We start from the raw sequence: 12,500 nt of genomic DNA, 5'->3' as shown, positions 1-12,500 counted from the left end.
TTGTGTTCAGATTCATAAATACAATGGCATTCTGAAGAGCAGTTTATAGCAAAGTTGTGAGCAGCATTGCAAGCAGTGACGTGATGTCAGAAAGCTTGCAAATACAGCATTATGTCACATGAGTAGAGAGAAAACCTTGTAAAGATATTTTGGTATTTGTCACTCTTAGTTGGTCTTGGTCTGTATTGTGGACAAGAAAAAATCTGAGAGTTGTCATAGCTATATGGAATGTAGGGACTGCAAGTCAATGCAGTATTTAAGTAAAGTTTTTACACCAACTAAAATATTAATAAAATGACAGATAATGGCAAAGAATAGACAGAAATTCATAAGGGTTTGTTGTGAATACCTATCAGTCTCTAATTAAAACTTAGCTTCTTGCCATAATATTATAATAAAACTAAAGAAGATTGAAGGGGCAACTTGCACTGTTTGATATAACTATCAGGTCTATAAATGCTTGGGCAAACAGAATTTTGATGGACTTGAAGATGCATGTTGCCTTCATAAAATTTCAATGGCTACTGTTAATCAGTTTGCCCAAATATTTGAGTTTTGAACCCAAAACGAACAGCTAAGTGCTTCTCATCTCATTGTTCTTCCACGATTGTATAACAATTTCTGCATTCTTTTTTTTCTGCCCGTTCTGATAATTACGTATGTAACTGGATTTTGCAACAACTGACCATGTGGACAGTGCAGGTTGCTTAGGAAATGCAAAATAAGTAAATGTAAAAAGCCAGGAAAGGGCTCCTGATTTTTTTTTCTTTGATTTCATGTATGCAGTCTTTCTCCTTCCCCAGATAAGTTATAAATTCCTGTTTGGTTGCTTTTATCATGGAATGTTCTGTAGCCATGAGAAGAAGCATTCTGCCAAAACCATTGTTTTATTGCTTGAACAATTTGAGATTACATCTCAGGCAAGTTAACTTCCTAGTTATAAAGACCTTGATGTGCACTGGAGCCAATGAATTCTGAAGTCTGCACACAGAATGTTGTTTTTTTTTTTTTTAAATGAAATGATTCCTATAACTGTACTTAATATTTTTCCACGTACTTCATATTTTTCCACATTAAAAGCTTCCTTAATGCTTTTGAGCAAGGTCTGCCTGTAAGTAAATGCAGAGCCAAATACTGAATGTAAACTCTGGACTTGATGGGGAGCAAAACAGAACACTTGACTTTCTGTTGAACTTGGTGTGAATTCGTGCTTAAGAAGATGTCCAAGATCACAGCCCCTCCTCTCTGCTCTGTTACGGTTTTTGAATGGACTTCTAAATACATAGCAGCTTCTCTACAGCAACAGTGGTACTCAGCATCTCAAAGAGAAGTTTTGATGCTGTATAAATTGTCCACATTTGTTAAAACAGTACAGCTGAAGTCCTCTAAGCTGTACAAGTTGTGATTATTTTCAAAGTTAAGAGGCTTGTGCTGTGCTTCTGATGAGATGTGTTCATAAAAGTAGGGGCAGGATGGTGGAGATGTGATGTTACAGATAGAATGAACTGGTATATTTTTAACTAAGAACAAAAAAAATTTTACAGTTATGAGGGAGTACTTTCTGGCAGTCAGGAAGGCAGGACAAACGAGTTGATTAGGTTGCAAGCAGAGAGAAAAGGGAACATGACTGAGGAACCTGATTTAAAGTTGGATTATGAGTTAACACTGTGAATCAGACATGCTTGAATGGGCAAAGCTGGAGGAATTTAACATGTGCCGATAAGCTTACATGCAGGCGAGAAATGCCTTGGGCAGTCTTTGACTTTGTGGAAATGCTTTACCTCTTTAAAGGAATAGTTTGATAAATCACTTGCTTTTAAAAAGTAAGAAATTTTGCTCTAGGTGTTATCAGCTTCGCTACATACCTTTGATAAAACTAATATTTTCAGACGAAGTGTGAATATGTGCATTTGTGCAAATAAGCATGCAGTATTTCTAGGGCAGCTGTGGTATTTGTAGAGTCAAAACATTTATGCAAAGTACTCTTTATCTTGTACATCAATATCTTGATCTTAAAGTTAAGAAGAGGAGGAAGATTTAAGGACAATAATATTAATGCAAGTTGATATGCCTTGCCCTCTGTTTCTCTTGCACTTCAGTCACAACACAAGGGCGAAAGTGCAAAATGTTTGTGTGAAAAATTACATATAAAGGATTTTAGAATGATTTGTCCAGAGTAATATGTTTATAAATCGTAACAGTTATGGTCTGAAAATGTACAAATGGATTATCTTAGATCGCTCCAAAAGTAATGTCTTCTATTTATTTCATGGGAAATACAACAGATATGAAGAGCACAATAGTACTACTTGATAGAGGACATCCTCAGCTATAAAACACTATTTCAACATAAGCACCACCCTTAGCTATGCATTTTCATCAGCAATAAACAAGAGCCTGTTTGCCATGCTTGTAAAAATGTGCAGCAGCGTGAGTGACCCACTGTTTCACAGCTGCTACCATGATGTTGCTCCTAGGAAGATGTTGCCCACATGGCCTGTCTTGGTGCCAAATCTGGACTATATGGTGTGTGTGATAGGATAGTCCAGCCAAGACTGGCAATGTGTTCCGTGGTCTTCAAATTCGTATGGGGTCTGGCCCATATTGTGTTGCAAGAGAGAGTTTATCTACTTCTCTGGCCGGACTCTGGAAGCTCAGAATTTCAGCTTAGTGAGCGTCATGATGCGGCAGTCACCGCTGATGGTTTGTCCGTGTTCCAGGAAGTCCAGAAGAATCATCACTTTGTTATCCCAAAAGACACCGCTCATCACCATACTTGCTGAGCACTTTGTCTTGTACTTTTTTATTTGATCTTTTGTGAACAGGTTATATTTTCACACGTATTGCATATTCACTACATTCCCAAATTCATCATCCTATCCACCCCTAGTGATTGCCCAACAGATGTAGCCTTATCTGGCTACCTTCATTGTCAGCTAGCCGTCTAGCACTGTGATGGTCCGCTGTAGGTCCATTGTTAGTCATTGGGGTGGTCGTTTACTTCCTCCCAACACTCCCTTTGTTCCAAAGATTGCTATAGAATGCAAGGACAATCGAGAAGTCTTTGCACGAAACACTGCTTGCAGTTCATGATCCTTGTTACTACTGCTGAAATGCACCACCTATTGTCTCACTGTGCTCACATCCACTGGTTAGTCTCCATAAATATACAACAAGCATTGATGAATGTCAGTAAGTGCTATTTCTTTTGCAGGTGGGTATTTAGTTCCACCCCTTCGCTTCAAACAGTGTTGTTCCATCAGACTGCCCCTCTGCTGCCATCTGTCACAGCAACAAAATGTAATGGAATATTGGTGGGAAGGTTCAACCTCTGCTGCCGCACCACCACCATCTGCCTCTGATGTTGTGGGCCAACACAACAAAATAGGAGGCATTACTTTCAGAGCAGCCCTGTTCAATAACAACAAATTCTAGGGATTTTAATTTTCAGTTTGTAGTTAATTTGTATAATCAAGATGCTATAATTGCAATATAGTTGTTTAATCAACAGATATCAAGATGTTGTAATCACAATATAATCGAGAGAATCAAGCAAGGTAGACAATGATCACAAAGAGAATAAGCGGAAGAGCTTACCCTTCGGCTGAGCTCACCAGAAGACACCAAGAGAAGGGATCTCCAGAAGAGATCCTTCCCCTCTGGTAGCCAGCTCTTAAATAGGTCTAGGAGGGGTGGAGCCTGGCTCCACCCCTTCCGGCAGCACAGGTGAATTGCCTTCACCTGTGCTCCTCTGGCTGACTCATGGCTCGCCTCAGGTGATTAATCAGAGGTTCAGGCCGTGACTCAGCAGTTCCCATACATAATTCCACTACACACCACTTGCTCAGCACTAGGTGTGCTAAGAGTATTGATCTTGATTCTGTATTTCTCTCACATGAAAATACGACTTAAGGTTTTTATTCAATGCAGTATGAACCTGCAATCTGCTGCTCTATGGTGTTTTACACTAACTGAACATTCCCATGGCACAAGTGGCTATGTGATATGCAGGAGAAAATACACTTTAAAGAGCTAGGATTTGGTTTATCACTCAATTGTTAACTCAGAAGACACCATTCTGTAAGGATTATAATAACAGTGAAGTTCTGTTGTCTAGCCAATACCTAAAAATATGTTTTTATACTTTGGATAAAACACCTTCCTTTTCAGTACACTAAGCAAAAGAAAAAGACTATTCTTGTTCAGTAAACATTATACTTAATATATCCAGAAATTTATAAAAATAAGTTTGAGAGAAGTCATTCTAAAGCTGAGATCAATTACTTCTCTAAATATTTTGATGCATACCCACAGCGAGATTAGAAAGTATGCTATGTGTGAGTTACCAAAGAAATTCTTGTAATTAATTTCTGAGGTTCCTCTTCTGCCTTTGATGTTCTGGCTGACATTGTATGGTATGTTGACCTGCCTTGATAGACTGTCATACCTTCAGTCCTTTGTCTCAGTCACTGTCTTCACTGAGCTCAGTCACTTCTCTTCACTGAGACTCCTTCAGTTATTTGTCCATTTTTCTCGGGCTAGTAGGAATCAAAATTGCATTCACTAAAGCTTAAGAGAATTTTGGTTTTCTGTGGAGTTGTTTGATTGGCACAAGGCCATTTCACACCATTCTCCATTCCTGACAAGAGCTAGAAGCAGACAACAATGTTTTGACATTATTTTCTAATAAATTGAAAGGGAAGGAGATAAATAGATGCTCCTGAAGCATCTATATAGGTTTCCTGGAAAAATGAAAGAGCACCATAGGGTAGAGTATTGGTACTCCACTTAAATGGGGAATCTTGAAGCAGCTTTTACACACTGGAGTAGTTTGCAGTTGGACTCAGGTAGACCGTGGTGTTTTATTGTGGGAATACTTCATGTAAAGACACTGCTAGGTATTGCTCATCTATGCCTTTCTTTGGCAACCAGTCCTTTCACATAAGATGACCCAAAGGATGAAATTGTGTGTGTTAAGTTCCCTGAATATTTGTCTTAACAGGACAAATAGAAGCTCTTTAGGTAAAACTGTCTATTGAAGTACCAAATAATGTTCTGCTACTTGCTGGCTTTCATTTTGAAGACATTGTTGGGAGTACTCTAGAAAGATGTTAGACACTTTAGAATGCAGGAACCCGAAGGCAAGAAAAATGCAGTAGAATGCTTATGAGATCATTGAGGTAGCATTTTTATCAACTATTTTGATTGAAGTGAAGCAAGTACAGAGGGCTGAAGTGTTTCTAAAACAAACAAATGTCAACTTTTATATGTGGAGAAGTAAAATATTTTGTAAAAAGGAAATCTTCAGTACTGTTGTTTGTACGTACACTGGAATATTTTCTTACATACTTAGTTCACAAGAGTGTAGTGACCAGTATTCATTTTGGACAGGTCCAATTTCTTACTAGTGATTGAAATTATTGTGCTGATAAATCTTTGGGACAAGGCACATGTGATTTAGGATGAATTAACTGTTGTGTTCAACAATTCATTTCCCAGCTATGTCTCTGCCTCACACCTTCCTATTGGGCTGCTTCTGTCTCTAGGAGGTTCTGCTCTCCTGACCACCCTCGATCCATTCTCTCCTTCCAGCCACTGCTATCTTCATCCTCCTTTACCTTTTGAGGAACCACAAACTCTATTGATACCCATTTTCACCTGCCAACTTCTGCGCTCTGATAGTTTGCTGCTGAGCATGATTAACACCCCTGGTAGGGGGAGATAGGGGAAGTATGGTAGTACTACCAAACTAAGTCAGCAAGAAAACAGAGTGGGATATGCCCATCAGAGATCAGGCATGTTATGTAAGGCAGGGTACGCTTATACTGTAATAGTACTTGTCCTTTTTGGCACAGCACAGATTTAAAATAGCAGCCCTTCTCTGTCTTTTCTTCTCAAGCTATTAATAAAAGCGTTAATGAGATATTGGCAACAGCCAGACTCCTTCATCAGCTTTTCTGAGCTCCCATTTTCAAATGCTGATTGAATTGCTTGGTTGTGTTTTTTTTTTTTTTTCTCAAGTGTGTTGTGTGTTTTTCTGTTGTGGTTTTGTTTTGCTTATTTGGTGGTTGTTTATTTTAATTATTTCTCCTACGTTCCATGTGGCTCACAGTCAGCTCACCTTGACTTGTTTCTGTTTTCAGGTGTGAGCGATGAGGGTATCAATACCAGCTGTGGCAGTGTGGGGGAGAATTGCTCCCTCTCACAGCATCACTGCCATTATGATTACAGATGACCAGCAGACTATTGTTACAGGAAGTCAAGAGGGGCAAATATGTCTCTGGGATCTTTCATCAGAATTAAAGGTTTGTTTCTACCAAATTGATGAATTGAAGTTTTACCTTTTACTATCAACAGTGGAATTCCCTAGGCTCTTGCTTTTAAATTAGTTATTAAAGATAAGTTTCCTATCATAAGCCATATATTATGAAGCAAAGTTGTAGATGTTAAAGCACCTGTACAAGTAACTAATAATTTACAGACATCAGAAAAAATTTCATAGATGATTGCTGACTTATGGGTTATTTTGAGATTATGTGCTGTAATTGTAAGTGAACATACAACTACTGCAGTTCTTACACTGTGAAATCTTTTTTCTTTAATACAGTGGTTGACTATGGCCTGTCATTTCAAGATGAAATATTGTAGTTATGATATAATTAAACTGAAAAACTACTGACAAGTTACTACTATTCTATTTCATGTCCATCTCTCTGAAAATGGAATGAAATCAAAGCAATTCCAAAATTTTATTCTGTGTTCTTAGTGATGGTTCTGTTCTTGGATTTTGCTGTGCCATTTCAGTTTGAACATGACACTTTAGTTTATGCTTTTATGCTGCTACTTTTTTCCTATTAAGATGATCTTTGCATGAGATGAAGCTCATCATAGTCAGAGGTGTTACTTAAACGCACAGTATTAAATATAGGCTTAAGTGCTTTGCTATATCAATTCCCTGCTTCACTTGCCATTTCTCCTTTTGCAGCATAGTGTAGGCCAGAGAGGTTCTGTACTTTGCCTGCTGTATAACATTTGACACTCCAGAAATTTTTCAGGAGAGGTTTCCAGACTACAGTGGTTAAAGACTATAATTCCTATTGGCAGCATGCAAACTTGCATAATCTGTACACATCTCTGTATATTTCAGAAACATAGCAGAAGAACATAAGAGTATAAAGCGCATTGTCAATTACTGGTAATGTCTACAAGTAGGATTTACTAGCTTTTTGATCTTCGTAGTTTATAAAGTGCTCTGTTTAAGTTAAACCATTGTATTATTCTCCTAGATTTCATCTAAAGAAATTCTCTTTGGCCATACTGCTTCTGTAACTTGTTTGGCAAAGGCAAGAGAGTTTGAGAAACAGCCATATGTAGTAAGTGCTACTGAAAATGGGTAGGTAACTGAATACTCAATTTATTTTTCAAATCATGAAATGTAAATCAAACATAGATCAAATTCTGCATTTGGCAGAAAGTTTTTAATCCACTTTCTAGATTATATAAAAAGAATAGCAATTATGATAATGACTATTTCTTGTATACAATAGGCTAACCAAGAATTCATCTCTTAAGCAATAGAAGAGCTTGGCAAATTCAGGTAACCAGTTAACAGTCAGGAGAATGAGTTATTCAAGAGTCAGGCCCCATTCAAATGGAGGATAACAGACTGTGGAGGGAGGGATTGGGAGGTTCAGAATTTTAATATCATGATGACTTTTTTCTTTCTGAGTTTGATCTCAAGAATTGAATCAGGAAGGAGGCTCATGCACTTGATGCAGGTTGTGTTTGCTCAGTGACCACATCTGGAAGCACAGAAAAAACAACTCTTGAATACAAGGTGTTAATGTTCTTTGTCTTTACTTAAGTTGCATCAGCTGTCTTGGTATATGACCCTTGAGTTTCCTGATCTTTTCTTGTATGTTTGTTGTGATTTGGCACTCTACTTAAATCAAACTAATTTCTGCAGTACTGCCAGAGTAACATATGAGAGTTTTTATTTCTTAGTTATTTTATAATCCTTTGTGCTGGAATCTGAAGCCTATCTATTGAAGATTTCAGCTTTTGAAAGCAGTTAGAGCTAGTTTTTTTACTTCCTTGATGACTTTTCTTAAAAGACTTTGTCTTGAAGCTTGATGATATTCCTCATTCAACTTAGGTTCACTTTTTTCACTTAACAAGGCAGCTCTGTTAAAACCTCTTCCCATGATGAACACTTGTTGCCCTCTCCAGGCTACAATTTTTGTTGCCTTGAGAACACTGAGAACATTGTTTATCCTTTCCATCCAGCTACTAGGATCTCTAACTCTCTCAAACTTCAGGTTGCAAGGAGAGGCTAACTGAGCAATGTGATTCGGGCGTTTTCATCAAACTATTTACCTCTGTCTGCCCAGTGGGACAATCTAAGCTTTTAGGATTCATCAGAAAAGAAAGGTGGGAGAACTACAGAACCAGTTTTTGATTGCTCACTGATAATTCTGTTCGAGAGTTCAGAAGTGAACCAGTCTTTCATCTTAATTCTGAAGCTCTCGTAGTGCAATATCATTTCCAGATCATATTGGAAGAAAAGATACTATTTCCAAAAAAGCCGTGATAAAATGTGTTAAGAAACAAATGAGGTTTTTGCAATAGATGTGATACATACATTCATATTCTGAAGGTTCTGTCATATAGGGCTTGCTTGGAATGAATATTGCTAGGTTTAAACAGTTTTCAATCTGCTTTAAATACTTACTTTCCAAACTACAGAGCTATTGCTTGCTTAAATTCTATACTGAGTAAACGCAGAACATTTATTACTTATCCCTGGAAGGTTACAATGTGAAGTTGAGAAGTACAAATAGGAAACCTCCTCTTTAGGAGATATGGAATTGAACTATTTCCTGGCCTGTGAGTCCTTCAATTCCCTGCTATTCATAAATTTTCACTTGTCCTGTGTCTGCCTGTGGAATGTGCTGTAGGACAGTATTATCGATGTGCTGCGCCCCTTCTTCCTTTTTTATATGCAAAGTAAATTAAGTGCAGCGTACAGATGCTGAAGCTGTTTTCTGTTCTAATTTGTGTGTGCTTGTATGTATTATAGCATTTTCACTGAAGTGGTAAAATTCCATGTATTCTGATATAAACAAGAAGTAATTCACTGCCTTGAAATGATTACTGAAGACTAAAAGTTATTGTTTTTGCTCTATGAACTCTGACATACTAGGTATATAGATTGTACTCCTGCAAAAGTGAAAAAAAAATTAAGTTAATGAGTAGATTAAAATACAAGTTACTAAGTATTTTTGATATATTAAAATATTTCCCCCTAATGTTTAAAACTCCTCTTATTAAAAATGCCTTTGAATGTAATCTGGGAAATCGTGGATATAATTAAAATTTGAAGCAGAGATGATTATTTAATTGCTGAGCTATGACTACAAGCCAGGTAAAAATTCATTTATAACATTTAAATAGTTGTTTTTTTCTGTTGTTCTCTAGTTCAGTAGCATGTTGACCAATGTTTCAGTGAGGAGGAAAGCTAGCTGATGAGACTTTCTAAAACAGCTCCTACGTGTTATGGAGTAGAACTGACATTAGGGTTGCCGAGAGACTTCGGCAGCAGCCTCATGGTGGCACTGTTTCTTCTTCACTGAGAGCGTCAGCTCCTCCCTAGAGCTGAAGCCTGCAGCAGATGACACCATTATGTGTTTCAGAATGTGTGGTTTAAGTTCAGTTGAATGAATCATTTTCAGGAGGATGTCGCTCCAACGAATGATAGTTATAGTGATGCTTTGACAAGCTATAATGGCAGTATACCTACAATTTGTTGTAGACCAGAGTTGGCCTTAAAGTCAGGTTTGCTGCGAGGTAGCAGGGTGTAATTACCAAAACAAAAAGCAACAGATACTGTATGTCATGCCCTGCTAATGACTGCAACGTTTTCATACCCAGTAATCTGTAACAAAAAGCCACATAAATGACCAGACTGCACTTAAGTACAGCACTAAAGAAAAACTTGCTGGCACAAAATTATTCCATCCAATTGAGTAGAAATGACAGAGAATAATATGAAGTTATCTTTGGCAGGGAGATGTGTGTTTGGAATGTCACTAGTGGACTGTGCATTGAGAAAACAAAGCTTCCTTATAGGCATACAGCAATCTATGTAAGTATAGAAACTTCTCATGAAATATCTCCCTTCATTACAAGAGGAGTTTTTCCTCCATTAATTTTATTATTTTTTAATGCAGTTCTAAACATAATTCATAGAAAATCGTTGCAGTACTCATTGTATGTTATTTTTCCTTTTAGATTCCTTCTGAGAAAATAACTATGACTTGGTATTCCTTAATCAAATCAAACTGATTCTCATTAAGCCACGTGTCTAGAATGCGCTCTCATTTATGTATTTTAAAAATATGATGTGAAATAAAGTTGCCTTGTAATCTTTACTCTTGTCCTTTGTTAAAATAGCATGGGAGCTTCAAGTTTTAATGCTGGCTTTTGGATGAGCTATTTCTGAAGCACGAGCAATGTAGGCATAGTGAGCGAGTTTGCTGAAGATCTTATCAAAACCTTTCAAATGGGTTTAAAAAATGCCTTAATGACTAACCTCCAAGACTGCTCTGCCTCACTACCAAAAACGCTCTTTCATTCATTGCAGAAATCAGAGGGTAGATTACTGTTGTGCTTGTTCTCACTGGCCAAACTGCTTTAAATCTTCAAATCATTTCAAGTATCTGCCTTGACTGGATAAGGTATACACCAAATATTTACTGGAACTGGAATATGAGGGTGTTTAAAATGTGATTTAGAGCCTAACACATAGGTTTGATTCAGAGATGCTTTTATTTGTGGAAATACCAGTAAAAGAGCTCAGAACTCATATGTTAATTAAAATGATGATCTTCAGTGAAGAATTCTACCGTGGAATTAAATTAAATTAAATTGATGGCAATCTGAGACTTCACTGAGTTCTCATGTGACTCTTAGGCTATGGCCAAATCACAAAATAGAAACTATAGGTGAATAGCTTCTTAACAATCTGTTTATTGTATGCATACATGTACAAAAACAGTAATCTGTTTTTCCACTTAGTATTTCTGTATACGTGATAGAAAACATGGTTTTAGTGTTTAAGTGCACATAATATTAATGCTCAATTATGTATTTGAAGTATGGTGTGATCTGTGTTGTGTATTGCTTTATTAAATTTTAATAGTTTTGGAGATCTTTCACAAAGAAGCAGGCAGATGTGACCTGGCTGATTATCTGCTGATTTGTGTGTTTCTGTGAAGAACAGAGGCAAAAGCTTAGTTCTTCTCCTTCAAGTAGGCAAATACTTTCAGAATAGTGTTACTTTTCTGTTAAAAGTAGTGCAATTGTGACTAGATAATGACTTTTTTGGTCCATGATTTTAGCACAGTAAGATGGCAAAAGGACAATGTGAGTACCTAAGAACAAAACTTCCCTAAGAAAGAAAATTCTGTAGCTAGGACAAGAAACAATTCTTAAAATACAGTCTTCAAGTACTAGTAATTGTTTTGTTCTTTGGTATTGTTTGGCTGTGGGGTTTTTTTTTTTTGAGTGTTTTTATGCTTTTTTCTCTTTTTTGTTTTCCTGTGACAAGTTCAAAAAGTATCACTTCATACAGAATGTTGTCTGGGAGTTGTAGTGCGTACTGTTTTAGCATCATTATTTAAAAACATTTTGGTTGCCATTATCTGGCTTAGTATGTTCCTTTTGTTCAGCATCAATAGTTCTAATATAAATGGCAGATGTCAAGCAGTTCAAACAATACTTCCAATTTGCAATGAAACTTAACACCAAGGTCAACTGCTAACCATTTGTGGGATCTTAAGAGAAGTGGGATCTTCTCATTAGAGGACTGATTGATTATATACACTGAGGACTATCCAATTATATATTTAAGTAACAGTTACAAATTCTTCCTGTTTCTGAGCATTTCTCCATCTGATTGTTCATTTCTGTGTACTTATCCTATTTCCAGTTATTTATGGAACCTTTATTTTCAGGCTTGAATTAGTTAACTGATACTTTGAGAACTATCTAACCCAAACTGGAAGTACGGAAAATATCCTTGAAAATATAAAACACTTGGAAAAAAGATAGTCACTCTGCTCCCTGTTATCAACCCTTTGCTCTGTGTTCTTCCTTTCTTTATTTGATTTTTGAGAAATAATGGGTTTCTTGAACAGGAGGGCAATTAGTATTATACTGAAAATATCTTGTGGAGTAGAAATTCTTCCTGGAAAATAATTGGAAATTCAATATGATTCCTCTGCATTTTTACTCAACTTATCCCCAGTCTTTGTCCTTCTTGATAAATGAAGTTTTATCAGATGTTTGGAGGAGATGAGCTCTTAGAAATCACTACCAAACTGTTTAGCAATTTACAATGAAAATCAACATCTTTAGTGACTTCAAAAATCCTAGTTGCTAGACAGGGCAGATAGCAATTTCAGTATTAAGTCCCCTTTTTCTGAAATTAAACATCTATT

At 36.8% G+C, this 12,500-nt stretch overlaps 1 protein-coding gene across 1 annotated transcript in view; it reads left to right on the top strand.

The window, feature by feature from the left end:
- Nucleotides 1-6,152: 6,152 nt before the first annotated feature.
- WDR72 (WD repeat domain 72) overlaps nt 6,153-12,500 on the top strand; it is a gene marked incomplete at both ends in the record, with an annotated part of 95,962 nt that continues 89,614 nt past the window's right edge. Inside the window, 3 exons of the mRNA XM_079540737.1 lie at nt 6,153-6,305; nt 7,287-7,393; nt 10,066-10,144. Of these exons, the coding sequence (XP_079396863.1) occupies nt 6,153-6,305; nt 7,287-7,393; nt 10,066-10,144 (339 nt within the window). The remainder of the gene's footprint in view (nt 6,306-7,286; nt 7,394-10,065; nt 10,145-12,500) is intronic.

Source organism: Tetrao urogallus (assembly GCF_951394365.1).
Source record: "Tetrao urogallus genome assembly, chromosome: 11".
NCBI classification, from domain to species: domain Eukaryota; kingdom Metazoa; phylum Chordata; class Aves; order Galliformes; family Phasianidae; genus Tetrao; species Tetrao urogallus.
This window is presented reverse-complemented; position numbering and strand designations above follow the sequence as displayed.